This window comes from Corylus avellana, chromosome 4, assembly GCF_965113065.1.
Source record: "Corylus avellana chromosome 4, dhCorAvel1.hap1.2, whole genome shotgun sequence".
NCBI lineage: Eukaryota > Viridiplantae > Streptophyta > Magnoliopsida > Fagales > Betulaceae > Corylus > Corylus avellana.
The window spans coordinates 1,531,934-1,557,606 of record NC_142493.1 but is presented as its reverse complement, the minus strand read 5'-3'; the positions used below and the strand labels follow the sequence as shown (position 1 = coordinate 1,557,606).

At 35.6% G+C, this 25,673-nt stretch overlaps 3 protein-coding genes across 10 annotated transcripts; 2 read left to right on the top strand and 1 right to left on the bottom strand.

The window, feature by feature from the left end:
* Positions 1 to 442: 442 nt before the first annotated feature.
* LOC132178824 (large ribosomal subunit protein uL3y) lies at positions 443 to 4,632 on the top strand. The gene is made up of 5 exons (XM_059591379.2): positions 443 to 549; positions 1,734 to 1,840; positions 2,604 to 2,714; positions 3,281 to 3,585; positions 3,858 to 4,632. Exons 2-5 carry the CDS (start codon positions 1,756 to 1,758, stop codon positions 4,524 to 4,526), a joined length of 1,170 nt encoding a protein of 389 aa, XP_059447362.2. The 5' UTR covers positions 443 to 549; positions 1,734 to 1,755; the 3' UTR covers positions 4,527 to 4,632.
* A 1,324-nt stretch (positions 4,633 to 5,956) lies between these two features.
* Positions 5,957 to 11,270, top strand: LOC132180000 (uncharacterized). 6 transcript variants are annotated; one of them, XM_088515096.1, is made up of 6 exons: positions 5,957 to 6,045; positions 6,475 to 6,544; positions 7,162 to 7,293; positions 8,243 to 8,328; positions 9,717 to 10,187; positions 10,936 to 11,270. In XM_088515096.1, exons 5-6 carry the CDS (start codon positions 9,900 to 9,902, stop codon positions 11,077 to 11,079), a joined length of 432 nt encoding a protein of 143 aa, XP_088371222.1. In that variant the 5' UTR covers positions 5,957 to 6,045; positions 6,475 to 6,544; positions 7,162 to 7,293; positions 8,243 to 8,328; positions 9,717 to 9,899; the 3' UTR covers positions 11,080 to 11,270. The 6 variants fall into 6 exon arrangements, with proteins under 6 accessions (XP_088371222.1, XP_088371221.1, XP_059448820.1 ...); XM_088515094.1 differs by lacking the exon at positions 5,957 to 6,045 and adding an exon at positions 6,090 to 6,358; XM_088515095.1 differs by lacking the exon at positions 6,475 to 6,544 and having other exon boundaries at positions 5,968 to 6,045.
* Positions 11,271 to 12,677: 1,407 nt separating this feature from the next.
* On the bottom strand, positions 12,678 to 24,172 carry LOC132177389 (MAC/Perforin domain-containing protein). Of its 3 annotated transcripts, XR_009439751.2 has the most exons (9): positions 23,937 to 24,172; positions 22,989 to 23,291; positions 21,220 to 21,458; positions 19,360 to 19,561; positions 17,490 to 17,558; positions 17,182 to 17,368; positions 14,602 to 14,768; positions 13,339 to 14,159; positions 12,678 to 13,262 (listed from the first exon to the last, which is right to left on the bottom strand). XR_009439751.2 is itself a non-coding variant. In XM_059589674.2 (8 exons), the coding sequence occupies exons 2-8, from the start codon at positions 23,247 to 23,249 to the stop codon at positions 13,467 to 13,469; spliced, it is 1,818 nt and encodes a 605-aa protein (XP_059445657.1). In that variant the 5' UTR covers positions 23,250 to 23,291; positions 23,937 to 24,172; the 3' UTR covers positions 12,678 to 13,466. The 3 variants fall into 3 exon arrangements, 2 of the variants coding, with proteins under 2 accessions (XP_059445657.1, XP_059445658.1); XM_059589674.2 differs by having other exon boundaries at positions 12,678 to 14,159; XM_059589675.2 differs by having other exon boundaries at positions 12,678 to 14,159; positions 23,948 to 24,172.
* Positions 24,173 to 25,673: the final 1,501 nt, after the last annotated feature.

Genomic DNA, 25,673 nt, shown 5'->3' with positions numbered 1-25,673 from the left:
AAATGAAGAAGATAGAGCGGAAGCATTTCGGTTGAATAAAGCATGCCTTGCCATCTTAATGAAAATATACACGAGATGAATTTTTTTTTTTTTTTTTGATGTTGGAGAACTTCTCTAAAGTAGGGCTCTTCAGACCTACCTTTACAGAGTACACCCCGATCCTGTGTCCAAGAATTTTACCACTTAGGCCAACCCCTTGAGGTTACACGCGATGAATGTTAGATTGTAAAAAAGCATTTCTCAAAAAAATTTATATATATAGAAAGAGAAAAAAAAATATTTGAGAAAATTTTCAGATTTTTTTTATAAATTTGATACGGAAAGAAAGAAAGAAAGATAGAAAGAATCGATAGCTAGCTCGACGGCTCGACCCAAACGATACAAAACCCTAAGCCATACGGAAGGATCCAACGGATAACATAAACAGTCAGAAGCCAATCGTAGCCGTTCACTGCTTATCGAGGCCACTATAAAAGCCGTAGCTCTAAACCCTCGCATTTCCGTATCAGAGCTAAACAAGTGCGGCTCTTAGCTTCTCTCGATCTCGAGGTAACATCGTTCGATTCTTCGATCTATACACGTTCCGATTTTGTTTGATATGAATATATACGTGCTGATCTTATCGTAGCTTTTAAATTTTTCTTCGTATGCTGTTTGGATTCCGAGAAAGTAAAATTTTAAGCATTTTTCGCTTCTTTTTTTTAATGTTGTGAGTTTAGATCTGTGCAGATATTTTTGTGACTTTTGAGTTTCCTTCGTATGTTGCTTGGACTCTATGAAAGTTCAAATTTTTATGACATTTTCGCTTCGTTTTTACATGTTGTGAGTTCTGTGAATCTAATACTGCTGCATCGATATTTCTCAAACGTAAATCTTATTCTTTAGAAGAAGATTTATTGAGACTTACACTTGTTTGAAGAAAATGTTTAGAATCGTTAGTTGAAGTTTGCTGCTTTTATTATCTTTAACGAGTAAATGAATCGTCATTGACATATATGTGAATACGTGTATATTGATTTATGTATATACGCATATGTGCATGTATATTTATATGAAGTCATCCATGCAAACAAAACAAGAATTTATTATGTAGAGTTGGATTTGAATTTCTATGTAAATCCTTTTGGCTTTGATGTTTTATAAGATTATTCTTTTTGTGCTTTACTTAATTAGGTTTGTCGGTTCTTTTGCATTTATTTTGTGTGCCCTTGACGTTGTGAGCATTTTGATATTGCCTATCTCCATGTGATGAATGGAATTACTACCCCTAAAAGATGTATGAGTAATCAAGGCTGGAGTCTCAAAGGGGCTCTTTTTCCCAAAAACCCTGTACTGGGTATTTGGAAAGGAACACCAATGAGCCCGAGAATTGGCATAATTCAATGCCATAGGCCTTTGGTTGGGGAGTTTTCCTACTCATGTGCTGGAGCTGGTGCCGATATCACGTGTTTGCATGTATAGGGAATATAACTAATTTATATGTTTTCCCTGCAATGATGAACAAAAATTTATTTCAAGTACTAAATAGTATTACCTAATCATATTTATTTTTAACTTTGTAATTTTTCTAGATAGAAAATGCTCTTTTGACTTTTAATAGGTGAGAACGTATCCCTTTTTAGTTGTAGTAGAGCTTCAGAAACTTTACTTCTTCGTATGAATTTGTCCTGAATTGATATATTGATTTTTTTTTTTGTTGAGATACCACATATTGAGTTTAGCTAGCTTTGCAGATAGTACTTGCAAGAAGAAATCATGTCTCATCGCAAGTTTGAACATCCAAGGCATGGTTCACTGGGATTTCTCCCAAGAAAAAGAGCAGCCCGCCACAAGGGAAAAGGTCTCTTTTGCTTTCTAAGATATATAATTTGCACCCACATGATGCATTATTCCATTCTTACACTTTTGGTCTTTTGAGGTTGTTTGTTGTTAAAATGTTGTGGGTTTTTTTTTTTTCCTGCCAGTTGTCTCTGTTGTGCTAAATGGATTTTCATTGGAGATTTGGGGATTTGGTTATGATATACCAGTCACTGTATTTAATGCTGCAAATTAATTTTTGGACTACTTTGCATTTATATTTGTGAATCAGTTCTGCTGCAGATTTGTTGTCATTCGTTTCTTTGTATTAATGAGTTTCAATGCACTTAGTGAATTAGATAAGTTGTATGCAATTCTATGTATAGATATTATTGCACATTTATTTTAATATTGGTGACTTCAGTGTGGTAAATATTTCTTGTCACAAAATGTTTGTAAATATGCTTCCCTGCCTTGATGCCTTGGGAATATATTTTATTAACACTTGTAAACCCATAACTGGAGACCTTGTGTTTTATTTTGTTGTGGCTCTAGACAGGGTGAAATTACAATTTCTGGTGCATGGTCTTGTACCCAATTTTCCAATGTGTTGCAAATCTCTTTGGGTTTATGGTAGTTTATGTTGTATAAGCAGTGTGGAATTGCCTAAAACCTATTATGGTCTAACATTTTCAATTACTGTTTTTGCGTACCTTGACTGTTCACAAACATTCCTGGTTTATGCTGTGTTATTTATTTCAAGGTATCTGGTTTCTAATAATTGATATCTCCTTTGATTTTTGCAGTGAAGGCGTTCCCCAAAGATGATGCAACCAAACCCTGCAGATTGACTGCTTTTTTAGGGTACAAAGCAGGAATGACTCATATTGTTAGAGAAGTTGAAAAACCAGGATCAAGTGAGTTTATGCGTTTGTTATGTTGGATTCTAACAGAATAGAATGTGGGCTTGTGTGTTCTTTTACAGACATTTTAATAGTAGGACTATTTTAAATGCAAATCATGACAGAATTTATCTTTCTTGACTCGGTTTTGTAGTATTGTGAATGGTTTGAAATTGTAATTGTCATTTTTTTTTTACTGTAGTTAAGTTGGTAGACAATATTTCATATATGTGGGAAATGTGCAACTTGTTGATAACACTGCTTAAATTCATCTAATTTATTTGAAATAATTCCATATTTTTTTATTTACTGTTCTTATCAGTTTCATTATCGGTTCACTTGTATTATATTTATAGCTCACTGCTGTTTTCTTCTTTTGCAAGAAAAAAATTGAATACTCCTTTTCTTGTTTATCTTTCTTTTGAATTTCCCTATAAACTCTGTTCTGCATATCATTTATAAATGTATCTCCAAAATTTCAAAACGTCAAACTGAATTGCTAAAACAAAGTTAATAAACTGTGGCAATAGATTATTTTTGTTCATGCTGTATTCCCTATTCATGAGTGCCTTACTTTACAGAGCTACACAAGAAGGAAACTTGTGAAGCAGTAACTATCATAGAAACACCACCGATGGTTGTAGTTGGTGTTGTTGGTTATGTCAAAACCCCACGTGGTCTTCGTTCGCTGAACACTGTTTGGGCCCAGCATCTTAGCGAGGAGGTGAAGAGGAGATTCTACAAGAACTGGTGCAAGTCCAAGAAGAAGGCTTTCACCAAGTATTCCAAGAAGTATGAAACTGAAGATGGGAAAAAGGACATTCAGTCACAGTTGGAGAAAATGAAGAAGTACTGCACTGTGATTCGTGTTTTGGCCCATACACAGGTATTTTATTTTTGTCCATCTTTTCCCCATACATTTAATTTGCAGATGGTTACCTTACCCTGAAATGATTTGCTCCTATTTATCTGTTGGCTTTGTTTCTGGATTTAAATGAGTGGATAGTTATCTTCCTCTTGATTCGTGAAGCTAAATTGCTATGGATCTTTTTTCCCTTGAGTTTCACAGTTGTCACTGCACATCTTGATCTCGTCTCCACTTTGTGTTCTCACATCTATATCTAATGCTGGCATCTCTTTATTGGTGTGATCTTGTAGATAAGAAAAATGAAGGGACTGAAGCAGAAGAAAGCTCATTTGATGGAGATTCAGGTGAATGGTGGAACTGTTGCCCAGAAGGTGGACTTTGCGTACGGGTTCTTTGAGAAGCAAATTCCTGTCGATACTGTCTTCCAGAAGGATGAGATGATTGACATAATTGGGGTGACCAAGGGTAAGGGGTATGAGGGTGTTGTGACCCGTTGGGGTGTCACCCGTCTACCCCGTAAGACCCACCGTGGGCTTCGCAAAGTTGCTTGTATCGGTGCCTGGCATCCTGCTAGAGTTTCTTTTACAGTTGCCAGAGCTGGGCAGAATGGTTACCATCACCGCACAGAGATGAACAAGAAAATTTACAGGCTTGGGAAGGCTGGCCAAGAGTCTCACTCTGCCATGACTGAGTTTGACAGGACCGAGAAGGAAATTACTCCAATGGGAGGGTTCCCCCACTATGGTGTGGTGAAGGAGGATTATCTTCTAATGAAGGGCTGCTGTGTTGGCCCCAAGAAGCGTGTGGTGACCTTAAGGCAGTCACTCTTGAAGCAGACATCAAGGGTTGCCATGGAGGAGATTAAGCTCAAGTTCATCGATACATCCTCCAAATTTGGGCATGGTCGATTCCAGACAATGCAGGAGAAGGCCAAGTTCTTTGGGCGGGTCAAGGCTTGATTATCCATTTTTCAGAGTTCCTGAATTTCTGCAGTCTTTATCCCACATCTTTTATTTGAATTCAATTTTGTTTTTTTTTTTTTTAATTTTATCTACATTGGATTATGACTGACTGGGACTTTGTATTTGTAACCGAAATGGCTATATTTTATGTTATGGACATTGATCTATATGTTCTGCAATCAAGTTTGTTTTGTCGTATTAGGCATAATTGTCCTATTAATCTGATGAGGAGAATAGGATATTTTATATTCTGTTTTTTCGCATATAGTGTAAAAGAAGGATCCTTAGGTTCTCTTTGGGTGGCTTCCTTGTCCTTTTGTTTGGGTCTTTTGGGCCAGCAGGTAATCGATTGTGTCGGATAATCCCATTAACATTGTTGAAGTTTTCTCGTGTGTTAAAGACGCTAAAGACATTGATTGGAGTCCACGTATAAACCTGACAGTTTATAGTGGGATTCTTGATTCTATTCTCTACTTAGGTTGTGGTCATGGTGGAAAGAAACAAAGAATGATGTTACATGGTACTGATACCTTTGTCGTCTTAAGCTTTTTCTTGGATTCTACATGACTTATTCTGAATTTAATCATATTACTTTTTTCAACATGTTAAAATCCGAATGGTATCAGCACGCCATAATCCATCACAAAACAGAAAAGCCAGCATCAATGTGACACCGCATGAACTTGCGAAGACACGTAACTACGTTTTCAAACGAGCTGGGAGCGGAGAAATTACAAATTTACGATAGTTATATTGGATGATATGACTCAACTAGAAGGAAAAACTTAAATAGTTCAACCAACTATTTCAGTATAATGATTACTTAAAAGGATGTCAGGATTGTAGTGCCGAAGGAAAAACTTAGTTCAACCAACCACTTCAGCATAATGATTACTTGAAGGATGTTAGGATTATAGTGCCGAGGATAAATGCTTCACCCGCTATTTCAAGCATAGAATTTGGTCAAGTCCATAACTTGCCACTAAGCATTGATCTGGCACGAGACTTAGCCAAGGCCATAATCCACTGATTAATGCTCTCCATTCTAAGTACAATCTTATGTTTATTCTCCTACACAAATTTTGAGAATAGCCTAGTTCTCTTAAAATGTTGTACTATTTCCTCTGTTATCTTAAGCATTAAGGAGTTTTCCAATAGGCAATTCCCGGCAAATCTCCGATGGTCTCTACTCTATTTGCAGGCATGCATTAACTGAATTTGGCCATCTGATGGACTGCATCATCTACATCAAAGAAATTAAAAATTTACATAATCATTACTAAATCAACCAATATCTTCTAATTATATTTCTATGCAACCCAAGCCAAAAAAAGAAGGAAAAAAAAAAAGGAGGCAAATAATTAAATAAATCCAAAACTTTTCATGCTTCTTTTATTCAACCATAGCCATCATTTCTTCCAGCAAAGAGAGAGGGGGGGGCACATGCATAAAAAGTGTGGGGTCACTGGCAAGTGAGCCAAAAGAGAAAAGGCAAAGCCATGAGCGTGATAAAGAGGTAATTAAATCATGGACTTTTAGTATTACTTCCGTTCATTTCTTTCATGCAATCTCATCTACCTCATTTTCTTTTGCTTGGAACTTTGAGAATTTTGGTTGCTAAATTGGTTGGGAAAGTAAAAAGTTGCTTAAGGTGGAGACTTGGGTTGAAAAAAGAAAAGGAGAAACAAACATATGCTTCAATCAAATCTATTTTCAACCTCTTCTTTAGTGTGCTTTCTTGTCATGGGGGCCCTTCTCTTTTAGAAAATGTCTTACATGGAAATGGTGAACAATCATCTTTTTTGAGGCGACCCTTTTGCATGAAATGGGTATTCTTTATCTAAAAACTGAAATTAAATATGGGTCCATATTTCTTTTATATGTAATTCTTCTTCTTGTATGTAGACCTTACATGAACAACATGCTCTTATATGCTCCTTTACAGTGAAACAGGAATTTGTTTTTTATTCTGTGTTTGAGGGGTAGCTGAAGAGTGAAGCCGCCGTGAAGGAAGGGTCTTAATTCTTTCTCCGTCTCTTATGGCTTTGGATTTTTGTTGATTTTTTTTTTTTTTTTTTTTGTAAATTTTTAATTTATTTATTTATTAGTTTTTTTTTTGGGGGGTGGGGGGGGGGGAGGAAAAGAGTTGAGAGTGTGTTGATATATATTTAGGCTATAAATTTCCTAGCTTGATTATCTGATTGATAGAGGAAATACATGGATTTTGTCACATGAGATGCTTTTTGGATGAAAATGATGTTTCTTCAATTGTTAAAAACTACTGTTTTGGGTAGTTCAGAATGAGCTTTCATATCATTCTCTCAGACATGGTGATTGTCTTGTTGACGAAAGAATCTTACTCAATGCAATTTAGGCAAGGAGCCCCTCTCTCTCTCTCTCTCTCTCTCGCTATAGGGTGTTTTTAATCATTTGTGTTGTAATTATTGCCCATTTCTTTTCTAAAATACTCCAATTTTTGTGGTAAAGGGATGCCTGGCTTAAGTGTGTGTAAGAGAGAGAGAGTGGCAGTAGTATGGTTTTTATTGTTAATTTGCCAGAAATGAAAAATTTTCAAACAATAGAGCTACTGGCTTTAGTGTTTCTGACAAAAGTTATGGGTTCCTCTCAACAGGTAATTTTAAAAGGAATATGAGGAATAAATGTGGTCTACACCAGACCCTTTTCTATAGTCACGTTCTTTTTGTTGCAGACCCATTTCTTTCTTCTCTTGAATCATGGCTTTCTGGTACTGCATAGCTGTAAGGTGTCCAACATTATTCTCCCTCTCTCTCTCTCTCTCTCTCTCTTATAATTATTTTGTATTTTCTTTCTGGTGCTGCTTTGATTGTCTTCTTGTTATATGTGTAGGCATTGATTCAATACCTCTTGAATGCCCATGTCAAAAAACTCTATATATGCAATTATACATGTATACACCAGCATACCTTGCAGAAGCCTTTGAGATTATTTTAGTCTTAAATATTACTTTGCAGCTTTTTCCTTCCTTTGGTCTTCTTTTTCTTGTGGTAGATTATATGAGATTATGTGAGATACTGTCACCATTCTCATGATTACATCGGAATGGATATGTTGGATATGAATTGGCCAGGCACTAATAGTCTAATACTATCAGATAGACCTGTAGGTTGTAGCCCTAATCTTGCCCGAGTAACCCGTGCATAGTCCCTCATATTATGTATTAATTCTTGGTAATGATAATTATAATCATATTTGTCCTTAAAATAAAGCAATAATGTATATAATAATGTTTTTCTTGTTTACTTTAGAAATGTTGTTTTATAATGGAGCGGGTTGAAAAATCATTACATATCTTAGTCCCTACCAAGAATTGGATGGATTCATGTGGGTCGATGGTTTGAGATAGAAATTGCCACCTCAGTGAAATTTAGCACTTAAAGCTGACAACTTTCAAAAGCACAGATAGGCCACTCTTGTTTTGGCTCCCTAGACAGCAAGGCCCATTCTTTTGATATCTTTAAGTTTGCCTCTTCAGACAAGGTATAGTATTCATTAAGTTAGGCATCAGGATCATGAACATCAAAACACAAAAAGAAAAGTGTACCACTGAGATTATCATATAACTTTGTCTTTACATTTTCTATTGGGTATAAAGGGTATAAAGCTAGCTGGGTTGAGCTGCATTCTTTAAATAATGCATTGACAAGTGTGGATGTCTTGTTCTTCCATGGCAGATAACCTATAGAGTTGGAAGACTAAAGTAACGGCTACTCTTATATCCCAGGACCAAAATTGAAGGCTTTCTAGCTCCTAATAACAGGTTAGTTTGCATCACCAAAAGAGTGGTATCATCCAGGGTCTTGTTGCTAATTCTTGGTATATAATCAATCATATTCTTCTCTAGCTGCTTTTGCTGTTTTAGTTCCTGCTTATGAGGAATTTTAAATTAGGTCCTCATATTCTGCTTTCTTAGTTCCGGATTTGTATTCTTGCTTGTTTATAGCATCACAAAATAACACATTGGGGACAAGAAGAGGAAATGGCAGTGTTTGAAGTAATTATCTCATTTGGAATTAGTTAAACCTTTTCTGATCTTCTGCAACTTCTATTTTGCGGTGAATGCCATTCTTTCCGGATGTGTTGTAGGCGTATACGAGCAGTATAGTTGATCAGATTAGATATGACCTATTGATGACCTCCTCACTCACTCTTTAGCAACTGCAGATGTTCCGTTTGTTTGTTTGTTTTTGCTAGTGTGGACACCAATCTTCATAAGTAGCAATTGCTGATATCACCTGGAAATGATTAATTAAGTGCATCAAATTTGACCTTTTTATTTTTCTTGAAGCATTTGAAATGAGTATATATCTTGCCATTTACTTAATTTATATAAAATTATTTTAGAATGGTAAGCTATGTATTTTTCACACATTTGTGGTGACTTTTGTGCATCTATTGGTAATGAGAAACAATGTGGAATTTTTTAAAATTTATGTGTTTATTTGATGGTTTCCGACCATTAGAACTTGCTGCTTTCGTTTCTTCATCTTTTGTGTTCTGAAGAACCTTCTAGGTTCTACTGATGCATCTACAAATTTAGATTTCTTTAGACCTTTCAAAACTTAGATTTCTTTGCACTAATCTTACAATAAATCTGTGGCTAATATTACATTTGAGTACTGGGAGTCAAGAATAGAGACACCATGTGGAACACAAGTGGAACGAGTGAGCCAAGAACATAGTTAGTGTGATTACAGTGTCCATCTTATGATTAGAGAAAGCTTTGAAGAGCGTTAAGGAATCTTACCTGTCTTATGAAATTTAGTTAAAGTCTGTCACTAAAATGTTAAAAAAGATCACCATGTCCAGGACACATTGGAAAACAATAATTTGCTTCAATCCGAGGATTTCATTTCATAGGAAATGCAGTTTCACTAAACTTCTGAGTGGTTTCTAATTATTTCTGAATTGGGTTCCTCCCTGTATATGTGATTATGATTCATCATAATTGTCCTACTCATCTGATAGAGATAATAAATTATTTACTAAAAAAAATGTATAAATTAATATGAAAGTTTTATTTTCTTGGGACACCCAAGCGGTCCCTTAACGAACGTATCAAGGTTCTTCTGTTCCTTGATTTGCAATTCTGTCCAGCATATGTGATATGTTAGATGTTGATATCTTTCTTTTTATCATTTCTTTCAGGGCTAGTAACCATCTGCAAATGAGCAAAGGTACTTTTATCGAAGAATCAACGGTTTCAGCCTTGTTTGAGTTAGCTTCAAGCATGTACTAGAGACAAGTCACAACAATTTAGTTCCTTTGCCGTATTCCCTGCCCCCTTTGTCCCCCTTCAGAAGGAAAAAGAAAATCCAGTTCAGCACGACTATGACTGACTTTGGTTCTGAAAGATCAAACCCATGGAACATATATACAAGTTCAGACCCAAGTCCATCTCAAACAGGAGTGAATCAGGAAGCTCCATGGAAAAACTTTGGGACATCCATGAATGCCATTTCTTTTGGTTTTGTTGCAACAGCAATCTTGATATCAATGTTTCTTATCATGGCCATCTTTGAACATCTGTTCAGGCCAGGTCCTTCTTATTCTTCACCTGCAAATATGGCCAATGGTTCTCCTGAATCCAGAGCAATAGAGAAACTTGGCAGACAAGCAGTAAGTCTCTATTCCATCGTGTTCTTGAGTAACTTTTATGCAAAGTAATCTTATATTGGGTTTCTTTCACAGTAAAATCTTGTTTTAATGTCTTTTTGACGTCACCTGCATTTTTTAGTATTTTCTACATAATCCTTGAATTAGATAGGTTCTCAAATAACCTAAGCTGTACTTATGTCTAATCAAACTACTAGTCAAACTACTAGTCATCCATATATTTTATGTTCCCCCTCATTGTTTGATACCTACCAAGTTAAAGTGCATATCAAGACTCTTGTCTTGTTTTTCTAGTTTTGTTGTAGAAACAAACACAATGGCAAACGAAATCTGTCAGAAAACAGATTTTCTTACTCTCAAAACTTTTTCCCTAGAACTAGAGATTGTTGTAGAGAAACCAGTTTCTTGTAAAAGTATAATGCATGATTCCTGCAAACCTCAGATCACAGACAAAGAAAAGAGAATTTCCAATTTACTCTTTTTCACCTCCGTCCACATCTCTGCTTCCTTTTCAAGACTGAAATGATGAAGGTACCTGCATAATTAGAGACATCGACATATTGTTTTAACTCGGTGGAAAAAATGGGGCCGATCTTTACTCAGGGTAGAGTAGCTGCGTTTTTCAAAGAATTGAAGGTGATGCAATGGGGATAATTAACAAGTAATTCTCTTAGAGTTAGAGGAAACCCATCAAAATTTAGTACTTGGTATATTTCTCTGAACTAATATGATTTGGTCACTTTGGTTTCAGGTGACAACATCATATGCATCTGATTTCTCAGTGTTGATGCCAGGACAGAACTGTCCCACCTACATTGCACAACCTGCTCCTCTCCCCTGCACGAGGGAAGGGGTTTATTGGCCTCCCCATGAACATAATTTTGTACTTCCATAGTGTATATTATACCTGCCCTGAAGCATCACAAAGGCTCAATGTATATTCACAGAATGATCAACTTTCATCGATTCATTAGTTATCTAAGTTTAGATATTGTATCTGGAAATCCCCAGAATTGACTATCCTGTTAGGGTTTGGCAAACCATGTGAGGAATGTTAGTAAAGTCAGATCTTTCTCCTCGCGTCTATCTCTTGGGTCGTGTCATTAGTTTGCTTTCTTTTACGAATAATACTAAAAACCACACTTTTTATCTTACTTTGCTTATGTGACACTGTCAATCGGTTATTGATATAAATTTTTTTTTTGAATAAGGACTAATTGGTAATACCATATCAGCAAAGTGAGATAAAAATGTAGTGAATATAACACTACTTTCCTTTTATAACCAAACTTTTACAAACAAACTGCCAATACCATAAAATTCAGAGAAATATTATGTATTACACATTTATTCCACTATGGTAGCGTGACACGGTCTAATATATATATATATATATATATATATATATATATATATATATATATATATTATTAAATGGCCACTAGACTGTCATATCAGCATAATATGATAAAAGTGGGATAAATGTATGGCACTTAGCATTACTCTAAAATTTATGGTTTATGGTGATGTGGCAAGTGCATTTTGTGTAGTTTGCATAAGTATGCCAGCCTCCAAACATCAAGAATGAGCCATGACAAAAAATGATGACTTGCATACGTTCTTAACAAAATGTAAATGATATTGTGCTTTGATAAATGGTTTCTATTTCTACTAGTGACTATTTTCATAGTGCATATTATTTGGGTTTTAAGGAGTTTTGTGTCCCTTTAGGAATAGTATCCCCTCTATGTGAAATGGAAATGATTTATTTTATAGTGTATATGGTACCACATTATTTAAAAATTTTAAATGATGTATATTGTAAAATCTAATATGAACCGATTTGAAGAAATCTACTCCGTAGCCAAAAGATTTGTGTATTTGTGTATTTTTTTATTTTTTTTTTTAAAAAAATAAGAATTCGTGAAATTTTTAATCCATATCATTGAGCAGCATGATGGGCTTAATTGCAAAATTTCTGTTCGACTCAACCCAGCTTTCTTTGCAGTCTGTCTCTCTCTTAACCTTTGGCAATTGGCAGAGCAAGTGAACAAAACCATGATGAAGTCTTTAAGGCATTCCGCCTGTCTATGCTTGGGGGTGAGGAGATCCAACTATAGAGAAAGGTTCTCACCGCTTCTAAGTCTTTCCGTATAATTTTTGACACAACCCGCTAATTTGACAAAAAATTAATAGATTAGGATTAAAGAGTCTAATATATTTCATTAAATATATTATTGCTTTAACACAACCTAAATTCGATTGGTGAAATTTAAGATTAACAATTTTTGAAAAGACATGCAAACCCGACACAACATGAAGTTAGCGAGTTAAAGTTGAAGGATTTGACCTCGTTTAATTAAATGAGTCGAGTTAAGTTTAACATATAGTCTTATATCAATGCTTTGACACGACACGACCTAAACTTGATACATGAGGATGAATTGCCATCCCTAAGCCTCACGTAATTGCACCATGCATGGGTTGAACAAATTATAGGACCTTTTACCCTACTGAGGTTTATAAGAGAATCAAAATTGACTGCAATTTGTTTGATCGAATTACATCCTATCCAACCCTAGCATAAGAAAGTCCCCAAATGAGATCCTCCTACTTAGACACACAGCCCCATCGGAACCCGCTCTCAATTGCCTATCCGAATGGTTGGAAACTGCAAAGAATCCCAGTCCTAACACCGCAGCAAAATCAGCCAAATAAGCTCTTCATTTTGGTCTTTTCAAGTTTTCTTCCACCAAGCACTCTCCATGAGGCTGCCACAGTACCCCGGGATGAGCTCTCTCCCGTGCCTTTCTGTTATAAATATTGGCCTATGAAATTGGGAATCGGAGATCAGACCGAGAAGCCAAAAAATTATCTTCAAAATGAGATTTCCTTCTCTTGAGCTAGATTGATAATGCCTATGTTAGCTAGTTCACATTTTCACAACCCTATCTACACGAACATGGGCTAGCACACACCCAATCAACACCAAAGCTGCCAACTTCTGCAACACCTAAGATTCAAAATTGAGCCGTACATGCGTGATATTATGCCACTCTGCCATATTGCAGTATGAATCTACATTGAAAGGACACCTCACATCATAGGTGGAAAAATTCAAGGAAAATACAGATTGATACAACAACAATCTCACCTCTAGGCTTCCAAGCTCACTCTGCCCCTCCCTCCACTTTCCTTTTCTTCTTCTTCCTTCTCTTGGACTTCATCTATTTCCCACAATCGATGGTTTTGGTTTCAATACATCTTTTCTTTTTTCCGCAATTACGGATCCTCGACCACTTCTTCATCAGGTAACATTACAGTCAACAAAGAATACTTAACCCGGAGAGAAATCCTGCCCTTCTCCACAAGAAGTCTAGCCCCTGAGACAACCCAATAACCAGGAGTTTCTTGTGGGCCCCTCATCATTTCAGTCGGATCAACAAACTTCAGAAGCTTAGGAGCTTGGATAGGCACTGGAGGGCCTCCAGGGTAAATGGCAGAGTTTATGTTCACGTCAGCTGGCCGTGGAGGGGGCTTCTGAACGGTTGTAAAATGATGGCTGATCAGTGTTGATATGAGTCCAGATTTGGCGGCCAGCCCAGGAGATCCATCCCACTCGGGATGTTTCACAACTACAGCTCCCAAAACAGTTGAGAAGCGGAGTCTCAAGAAGAGAATCTTTTTCAATCCATGGTTTTCAACCTGTAATTGGGCTCCAGTTACTATTGATAAATCGTCGTCAGACTCCACAGGAGCAGTGCAGACATGAGAAAAGTACTTCGATTGAACTTTCTCATAGTATTTATGATCAACGGACTCTTGGCGGAAGTTGCCACTCGGACTCGGATCATCTTCAAGTTGGAAGATTTTGGGAAGAGATGAGAGGTGCTGCAAGTGGATAGCCAAGCAGTTACTCCTTTTACCTTCTAGATAAAGCCGGAGACCAGTCACTGGCCTCTTGCCGACATCAACCTGCAATGAAATAAATAAAAAACAAGTTACGGTTTCAGCAGAAAATAACAAAAGCATACCGAATACCCGTCATATCGTCAGAACTTTTATGCCCAATTTCCTTTAAAGAATTCTAGGTCTTGTTTCTAACCAAGCATAGAGTAATGTGGATTATCTATAAGTATATCCAACTACTTTGCCACCTAACAAGACAACAATCCAGATTTGTTACTTTCCTTGGATTCAAGGTTAATATACAACTTGAACTCAAAATGTGTGGAAATTTGAATAGGGAGACAGATGTGCATCCCTGTTAATGGAGATGGGTAGCGTGAAACCTATGAGCATAACACCATTATAATCAAACTTTTAAATGTGCTTAGACAAAAGAAAGGAAGAAAAAAATAAAAACACTTACAAATGCATCCAATGGAAAAACAAAAATGACGAGAAGAAGCTTTACCGGAGTGGTGTTCACATAAAGCCTTGGACCCATTAAGCTAAACTGCAAAGATGCAGAGCTTTGCTGCTTCCGTTGTGGACCAAGTGGAAGTTCACTGAACACAGGTGCCCATTGCCTTGGCAGCTGAAATTCCAAAAATTGGTGGAGCTCTTGAATTGGAGGTTTATCTGCAAGAACAGAAGCCAGAGGATAAAAAATTTACAGATTGTTGGCTAACTGAGATCATCTCAAATATTTTGCGCTAATAGACCAAAGAATATGAAAAGAAGGTCCAAGAACAATGCTTTCTTAGTTGTCCTAATACTGTTGCCAGGCAGAATTTATTGTTTATTGTATTGGTGTGTATTAATTGGAAATATAAAATGAACAGTTCTTATTTGATTTATTTCAAGAACTGCAGCGAATTGCTCATTCAATTGAAGGTGTTGCAGAAACCATCTGTCATCATTACATTCTTCTGACATGTAATCTCTGTCAAAAAATTTCCCCCCTTCATAGAAAAAAATAATAATAATAATTCATTCTGGAGCACTTCTCCAGCAATATATTGCTCAAGCAATGAAAACTCATATATCCAAGCCAAATATGCTCCTCAGGAACATTTGTTTGAGAGCCAAAATTCAATATCAAAAGTACACCTCTAAATTTTTCAAATAGCCTTAATCTTCCTTATTTTCCACATATTGTCATTATAAATCTCCAATTTTTGTTTTATAAAAAATAAAATAAAATCGTTAATTTTAGTCTAAAAGGCATGAAAGAACATAAAATAAACAAGATTGACGCCATTTCTCAGTTTCATCTGCTTAATCTGTCTTTCACGACCAAAGGCCTTTACAAGGTCAAAGCTTTGGCTGCGTTACAAAGTTTGAAGTAGGAACAGAATACTGGTGGTTGAGAGGCCTATCTTTGTGGTTTGTGATCAGATTTGTATTATGCGCAGAAAACTACAAGAGCTACAATATCATTGATCATTTATTTATATATTGCTTGCTCTATTTGTTTCAATACAGGTTGGTTTGCATTAATCAGCATTGGTTGACTCGGTCCTACAGAATTTTCTCCACTCTTTTTGATAGGTTGGGAAAGGGGGTAGGAGCAAACTCTTCAGTTATGTTCGCCAATGGCAATTATTAAGCTAACTTCATAGTGAATGTTAGAATCAATGAGTCTTCATTTTTCTTTACTTTTAACTTTTTATTTGAGGAGGGCTTCATGGGACCATATTCATCTCTTACCTGCCCTTAGGCTCCAGCAAGATGAAGGAGTGCTGCTGAGAAGCAATGTGTGATTCAGTTGTACTATTCTTTCAGCTAAGTTTCCTTAAAAACTGTCCACTCTCTGGAGCAAATCCCCCTCCCCCACACCCCTTGAAAGAGCTTTATTTCCATGGCTGTTCTTTATGGAATCAAGGTCAAGACCAAAATGGAGGCACTAGCATAGATCATGGTGAGCATGTTTGCGGCAACTCAGATATCGCTATTAGTTGGGCAAGGTCTAGTCTTTTAAAATCTTCACATAGCAATCCTATCATTTGTCAATTTTTGGATCTATCTGCTTCCTACATCATGGAGAATGGATGAGTCCTTCAATCGGCATAATGAGATGGCAAACTCTGTGTAAAGAACTATACCATACAACAACATAGTTGTTATTTTCATCCACTTTAAGGAGTGAGAAGCAGCAGTTTTAGGGCCTTGTATAGTTTTTCTCTTTTCTTTTTCACATAGACTTGCTTGCATTTTGTCCAGTTCTTTTTTTCCCATGTTCAAGTTCAATTTCTTATTTGGGGGAGAGGAGGCTTTGACTGAATGGTGGTATCATTTAATTATTTTATGAACATATTGACACCAGAAAAACATCCTAGTAGCATGTTTGTTTCAATTTAAATATAACAGTTTTATTGTAATATATTAATATAAGGAACATCAGTATTTTCACTAGAAACCATAAACAAGTTATGATTCATGTGATGGAGGTAATTAGCTTATAAATAATCTTTAAAACACAACCAAGTGACCTAATGTTATATCCCGACCACATGGTCAACTAAAAGAACTCTACTCTTCAAATCACAAAGTGGGAAAGCAGCAAGTTTGACCAACCCCCAACCCCCAAGCAACAACAAACAACTCCTTGTAAGACATGGCATTTATGGTCCTCTGAAGGAGAAACTTAAGACAGTTTATAACTTAGTTTACATAGCAGCCAATTGATAAACATGACTTGGTGAGGATTCTTTGTTAGGTATCTTAGGCTCCAGACTATCAAATCAAGACTTCGGCAACCAAATAGAAAATTACCCAGGTTTCAAATTGGAGAGGAAAGTAATGGGTAGATTCAACAAGAATGGTGTGTCATTTAACAGACTTCTTAAACAATCTCATATGAGCAACAGCTTGTCAAAGAGAAAAGAAAGTCCGAAGAGTGAGTTATCATTGTGTAAACATAGGCTTCTCTGAAGCAACAGGCCATAAATAGTAGAGAAACGACATGAAGTAAGGTGATCCAAATTTCTTAATAGGATTGATGCAAAAGTAAATGAAATATATATGCAAAAATAAGAAGGCTCATGCTCACATCGTAAATAAAGATTGATGGCATGACTCAAGAATCCACTCCCTGGGACTCCAATCAATAGAGAGGTGATTGGGATGAAGGACATTGAGATCACATCAGGCTCAGACTGGACAGTTTGTAACCACTCGTTATGAGATAGGTGCTTATTATCACTTCCACCCCTCCTCTTGTAAATAGTTAAAATATCCTGCAATTAAACTAATTCAACAAACACATCCAAATTTAAACAATATTAAAAAGATATTGTTATTAAACCATTTAGCAGAGTTCTTCAACCGGGCTGTCGAGCATTATATAATAATACACACCTCCTTGTGCGAATAAGAACTTGATGGACTGGTATCTGCGAACCTCAGCCGCTGCTCCCTGATTTCAAACTGAAATAAAAATTATTAGATGAGATACCTTAAAGGAGAAGTCAACAAACAAAGCATTTTATTCCCCCAAATGGCTCAAAAAGTAGTTAGCTAATGAGACCACATTGCCAACTTAAATCAGCATTAGAAGATTTTAAAATGTCAGATAACAAAGAATGCCTAGCCACAGGACTATTGGGCACAACCAAGAAGGACCAAACTCCAGTTATGAAGATGAGTGTTATAACCTTATACATACACAATTTGTGCGCGAGTTTGTGCACGAGGAGGGCCACCTGGGGGTGGTTGGGGTGGGGTGGATATGGCTATGTGGCAGCATACAGATAACCTTGGCACAATATTAGAGCAAAACTGACCAAATCCCAGATCAAGATTGAGAGATTGCATTAACTACTTGACAGCCAGGATAAAGGTACAAATTTTTCCCATTGTTCTGAAGGGATTATAAAAAACTTTTTAAGGCTTTTTAAAAGCTATTATGATGAAGGACAGATTTAGAAATCCATCTACATGAGCCTATGGTGGGTTTTATGTTAGAAAAAAGTAATGATCTTGGAGTTTGTTATGGTAAGGAGAGGCTTTGACTTGGGGTTTGAAAAGAGTGAATTTTAGCGGCTAAAGGTTTGGGGTTTTTGGGTCACAAGTGTTATTGTGTTATGGGAAAGAGTATGTTTAAAGAGAGAAAGAAGGTAAAGAGAGAACTCTCTTGTTGTTCAGGGACTGTACTTATAGTAACATGAATGGTAACAGCGCACCAAAAAATAAGAGAGAAGAAAAGAGAGCTGCTTTTTACTGTTCAACAGGTGTGTGAAAAGTGATATGAACAGTAACAATGTAGCCGAGAAGAACAATCTAGGCAAGCATGCCTTCAATAAGGCAAATCATCCATGATTCCGTTAATCATGTCCCTGCAACTTTATAACTATCTTTCACTCTTCCTTAATCTACTAGAACTAGGACTTTAAATTTGATTAGTAAACTAAATACCTACAAAAACCAATAAAAGGCGCCTAGTACTAACAGAAATTCTAGATCTATACCAACATAATCAAGAATATAACCCTACAAATAAAATTACATGCAGGAATTTATAAAATTTCAGATCTGCAACTACACATAAAAGTTTCCTATTACTCATAAACTAATGACTCAATTTACAAATTGTTTTAACCCTAGACTCCTAATAAGGGTCTTCAAAACTATATAAAACTTGTCTCAATCCGATGTAATAATTGAATCCTGCACAGAAAGCTTTGAGTTACCAAAACTGAAACTTGCTTTAAATACAGCAACTTATCTTTCTTCCATGACTGTCATTCACATTATCTTCAATAGTTGGAACTGGGAACAATTTGAACAGAATAGCATGTTTGCATTAAAGATGGTTTGCTACCAATAAATGAAGTAGGTATTTTTTTTTGATAAGTAATGTTTATATATCAATAAATGAAGTAGGTATTAGAGTCAATAATTAAAATAGACAGTTCAATGGTTGGATGATATCCACAATCATTAGGGTTTGGTTTTCTTGTGAGATTCTAGAAGAAGAAAAAAATAGAGAAACGTTATTTAAATTATTGTGGTGCTGTTGCCAAGTTGCTAGGCTTTAGAGACGAAGATCTAAGATCAAAGAAACTATCAAGATAAATGTTAGCAAGAATCCCAAACCAGAACTACCACAAAGAATAAGATTATAAGGATTGAGGAAGATAAATGATTTAGTGATACCACAAAACAACGCTCAAATATAAAAATTCTAAAAAAATTAAAATTTACTAGCATAGCCAAATTTATAACAAACCTTCTCATTCTGGTAAACTTTTTCAGAAGCCATGCCATTTTGTCCACTGGCATCTAAAAACCTTTTATCTGCCATGTCCTTCAATCTTTTCTGTACATCAGCAGGTTGAAGAGTTGATGAATGCTGCTGCTTCACATATATTACATCCCTCCCTCCCATTTTCACACCAACAATAATATGGGTACCAAATGTGTCAATAAACCTGGAATGATGAAAAATCTCAAAAAATCAATCCAGTTTGTACTCTAATATATGGTGCAATACGATCAAATAAAAATGAACATAGATTAGTAGTATATTGTGTATTAATGAAAACCGAGGTGAAAGGTGATAGAGCAAATTGATGACTCGTATAACCTCTAGCTTGCAAGCAACAACTATCACAGAAAATGTTACCATAGTTACCAACCTGTAGCCAAGCCTAGTAGGATGGGCTACCCGGGCATCGATACAAGGAAAAGAATAAATTTGTATTGCACTGGATGCTAATTCAGAAAGTTCAGAGCGACATGTTGACCGCTTTAATTTCAAAACACAACCCAGAAGGGGTTTTTTTTCAGAATAGATAGTTTTCAATGGGCTCTTTCTCTCCACTGGAAATCAAAGCTCGGTAAAATTTTAAAAAAGCAAAGGACAGAAATAGATTTAAAGAATAAAATAAAAAAGAAACTAGTCTGGATGGCTTTTGAACAGGATGGTCGGCCTACAAGCAAAAGAAATGTTTGAAGAGTTTTGAGACAACAGACATTATTGGTGTGTTCTTGCCATAATGTGTTGGTCATGCAATTTTATATCTATGGATAAACATATAGGTTCTTATTAGGGGAAAATCCACTTTACTCCCCCTGAAGTTTCAGGAGTTTTTCAATTTGAACCCCAAAGTTTAAAAATTGGCAATGTACCCCCTTAATGTTTCAAAAATTTTCAATTCAAACCTTCCGTTACTAATTTCTGTTAAATTTGACGGAAATTAGTAACGGAAGGTTTAAATTAAAAAATTTTGAACATTAGGGGGTACATTGCTAATTTTTAAACTTTGGGGTTCAAATTGTAAAAAACCTGAAACTTCATGGAAGTAAAGTGGATTTTTCCCTTATTATTTTAAAAGAACTATGCAAGATGTCATAAATCCACAAAAAGAAGAATTTCTTTGTTCTTCCATGTTACTCAGACTAAACCAAAACCAACCATCAATTTATTACATGTCAGTAATCACTCGAGACAGAAATATGGTACAATAATCTCCCACTAAACATGATACTAATGAAAATTTTGCACTTCGTGAATATTCATTCATAGTTATAGGACAGAGGAGAGCGAGAACGGCTAAATCTGGCACTAATATGCATGTATGAATGGTGGACAAACATATGCATTTAAAATTGTTCATAGAAGCAAAACATATTGCTAGAAATGAAAACAATGAGTAAGTTCATTGAAAGTTCTCCTAAAAAATGAAAATATATTGCCAACACATTTTATCTGTTTAACTGGTTTGACATTGGTAAGAAAATGCAAGTAGGATTAAGGCCTTCTCAAGTTATGCTAACAGCAATGCAAAGGTGAAGGTGCACACGCAAAAACAAATTCAGAATATTTGACCACCATATATTGAAATCACACATGAAAGATGGTTCCTATCCATTGCTTTTTCTTTGACCATTTCATAAAACTCCTACACAAGAATATATGTGCATCACAAGAAACAATACATTAAATCAATAAACATCCTCCTGCATAACCAAGAAATCAAATGCTAGTACTTGGAGACAGAAGGCTTTCAAGAATGAGCCTGGCATCAGAGCAACAGCAATGTCATTTCTTGATTAAGAACACATTCACAGAAACTCTATATTTCACCTTGCCAGTGCATCAGGTTCCCATGATGACGGGACAGCTTTCCTAACATGATCACGGAGTAACATCTGGGATTTCTCCAATGCAACTGTATAAAGCGTGATGAACACCCCATCAAAAGCAAGGGTCTTTGTGTTGGCTGCATCTTTCTGCCAACAACTTGAGAATTCGAACATCGCATTGAAGAGGCCTGAAGGAATTTTGCCGTTCAAATTTATTTCCTGATTGAACTGCTCTGACATCTGCAGAAGAGAGAAAAATGTCAAGACACCCTAAAATTGATAAGAAATTTGTTCTGCTTCATCACTCTTGTTGTCAAAAAAATACAAAATTACAAAGATACAGAAACATTCTGTTAAGACAACTGAATACTTGTTGTAGTAAACATTGCGCAATCGAAAATCCTCATTAAAATTTTTTCTTATTCAATAAAAATTGAATCCCAAACCCCAACCACTCTGAATCACCAAGCAGTAATAAGGCCAGGATTTGGCACTGCGGTTGAAAGGAAGACTAGTTAATTCGAATTGAGCAATTAAAAACCAAAATAAATTAGCCAGAAAAAGGAAGAATAGGAAGGAGGGAGAAAGGGAGAGGGAGAAGAATATTGAAAAATACAAATCAGAATAAAGTTAATTAAAAAAAAAAAATATATATATATATATATATATATATATATATATATATATATATATGGAATTTAAAAATAAAATTCTCAGAATTAAGAATCAATCTATTAGAAACATGTGACCAAGGAAAAAAGTCTATTACACCCACAATGTAAATCCTTAATTCCACCAATCTGAACCACAATTCTCCATAATCCAAACTACAATTGTCCACAATTCTCAATAAATGGTAGAACATATTTAACCTGTATCGCACAAACCCTCAAATTCAAGCAACGGTCAACCTAAAAACACTGAATTGACAGAACTCAAGAGCTTCTCACAAAGCCTGGCACTTGTCCTTGTGGTTACCGAGCTTGTTTTCAAGCTTCTCAAATCTGGACAGAGCAGTAGTAATCTTGGATATTTTGGAGGCAACGACTTGTGTGGGTGTTGATGGCTTGTGTGGAGTACTGTTTCTCATTGACGGGCTCTCACCATGAAGCCAAGAGCCAACCCTAGAGAACCAGATGGATACCCCCACTTATGCCTAATAGCACCACTTCAAGACTTCTTTTTTTCTTGAATAGAATAAAAATAAAATAAAAAAAGGGGGAGATGTGGGTTTAAGAACAGAGGAGAGGGTGGAGAGAGAAAAGAAACAGAGGAGGGAGGAGATCTGCTTAGAGGAAGAAGGGATTTGGGGATTATCTTTTGGTTTATTCCTCTTCAAAGGCACTTTTTTGTCAAATGGCTCTGCCAAATCAAGTCATCCTCCCTTTCTCTCTTTTGTTAAATAATTTATGTAACTTTTGCAATTTTTTTAAACTAAAGAATATGGGAGTATACCAATGCAACTTTGTTTTCTCCGATCATGCGATCCCATATCACAGTTAGTGGTACCAAATTGATGGGAATAAATGGAAGGATGGAATCAACAATAACCGGAAACTTTAGGGTTTACATTGCTCCAATTAGAACCCCAGGACCAAGTTGACAACAAACATAAACTTAAGAACCAAATTGTATTTTAGCCATGATTTTATGAGTATATATGCTTCAAGATTATGAGCAACAGAGCAGAGAACGGAGGTAAACAAAATAATGAATCAACTAGTTCAAAAATCAATGCCAAATTGTCAAAAATTGGTAGGGAAACAATACCTGTTGGAAAGAGAGGACATCAGACCTGAACCGGGTACGTTCCCCTTTATCACATTTGATTGATTTGGAGACTTCTGGGATCAAAATTCCACCAGGCAAAACAATCTCACGACCCCCGTCTTCATCAATCTCAATCAACCGTGAATCTTTCGAATTACCTTTACAGTACTTGAGCCTTAGATCTTCTGATATATCGTATCCGCAACCAATTGCCCCAATTGCGATCTCAGCAGCTTCAGGAGCTGGAAGCTTTAGCGCCATTACTCTATCATCACTCTTCTTCACCCAAACCAGATGCAAACTCTACATAATAGTTCAAAACTCGCACGCTTAGCTCCGATTAAAAACTTTAGCACACTTTCCACAAATAAGCGGACCCAAATTCTATATAAAGCTCAAATAAGCATATTCAGCTACAATTACACAAATGCCATACTATTTTCCACGACAAAGCATATCCAAATTGCACATAGAGTTTAAAAGCATTCAAATTCAGCTCAAATTATGCAAATTTAATACAAGTTTCACAAATGAAGCAGATCCACACTCTAGATGATGTTCAACCTTCAAATATCAGCTCAAATTAAAAAAAAAAAAAAAAAAATGTCAAACATTTTTCAACAGTAGCGTACATCCAAACTGCACATAGAGTTCAAAACATTCAAATTCAGCTCAAGTTATGCAAATTCCAGACAAGTTTCCCACCTTAAGCAGATCCAAAAGTCTAGACCTAGCTCAAACTTTCCAGATTCAGCTCAAATTACGCAAATTTCATACGATTCTTACAAAACGGAGCAGATCAAGCTCTACGCATAGTTCAATAATCGCATATTCAGCTCAAACTAAGCAAATTTCACACATTTATCACACACAAATCAGATCCAAACTCTTTTACACAATCAAGCAAAATATGCGCATCAAGCTCAGAATTCCAGCAAATTTGCATACATTTCTTCAACCTCAATCTGTTCTCTCGGAAATCCTCAGCTCCAAACACTGAACTCGGAAATTCAACAAAGTTCGGCCCGAGACGAAGCTCTTCGATCCGAAACAACACGAATGGCGATGCGAAGCTTCGAGACTTGGAAATTTCGAGACGATTTTAAGAGTGAAAACCCTAATCTCAGAGAGAGAGAGAGAGAGAGAAACGTGTGGAAAGCACGCGTGAGTGAGTGAGTGTGAGAGAAAGAGAGAGACAGTAAATACTGGGTTTGACCGAATTTAAGAGAAAGATTTTGTTTGACACGTCAGAGACTGAGACTTTAAAAGAGAGGCATCTGAGAGAGAGTGAGAGAGAGTCAAAGGTGTACGAGTTTCAACGGAGATGATATGCTATTATCATTATCAATTATGGCAACGAATCGAGTAATTCTATTCAACCATTTTCCTAAAATATTAATGTTATATATTTACTTTTTTATATGTCATGATTTTTTCATAATGAATATTTATGATAAATGTTGAATTAATAAAAATAAAAAATAAAAAATACTAAAATATAACAAAACCACAACGAGAAAAAATAAAAATCATTTTCTTTTACATTAGTGCTAGAAAATGAAAGTGAATTGACAATCCAATAAATTTAATTATTGATTTTATTTTTTTTATGCAAAAATGTGAATTTCCAAGTTTTTTTAGCAACTCACACTATATTTCTTAATATTGGAAAATGGAAATAAATGGTAGTTGGTATATGACTTCTTCTTTTTTTTTTTTTTTTTTTTTTTTTTTTTTTTTTGATATGATATGTCCTTACAAGGGAAGGGGGAAAGGATTCAAACTAATCACATCCGTTTCATGAAACATGGTTTACTACCGATTGAGCTACCCCTTAAAGACATTATACTATGACTTTTAATTACCGTTCAATTACAAACCAATATGTTTGAAAAGAAAAAAAGAAAAAAAAAAAAAAAAAAGACACAAACACAAACTAACATGTTCTTTATGGTATTCACCAATTTTTTTCTCATGCTATGGTAGCATGATGGCTTTGTTGGGACTGGAGTTTGGGATGGTTTGAGACAGGCTCTCACATGAACGGTTGCATTACAATGTAATAAAGCAGTTATAGTCTATTGCAATAGGAGAACTTTACTGTGTATTTATGCATTACTCATAAACTATACTTTTATTTAATAGTTGAAATGATGGGTAGCTAGTTTGTGGTCAATATTTATTATTGTTTATCTAACTATATAAAGAATGTCACATAGTAAATATGTTAGCATATAATCAACAATTTTTATTTTTTATTTTGAAAAATATGAAACTTCTATTGATGAAATTTCACGAGTCTAAAGTTCTTACATCACTGAGCGTATATCTTTAAAAAATCATAACCAAAAGGTATGAAGGTTATAAAGTCATCAAAATGACTTCAAACTTTTCGCTAACCCATGTACAATTACATGGTTATAATTACGTGCCATCATTTACATTGTTGAATTCAATAACTTTAATTATGACCATGAAATAGAGATGATTATTATCCATTCACATGACGGTGCCAATTTATCCAAAAATAATTGACATTGTCGTATCAATAAAATAAATGGAAATGTCAAAGGCCAAACTATTTTGCCCAACAAATGTCCAATTTTTGCATTTTTTTGTAATTTAAAAATAAAATAAAATAAAAAATGAAAAAAAAAATGTTTGAAGTAATAATATCTACTTTTT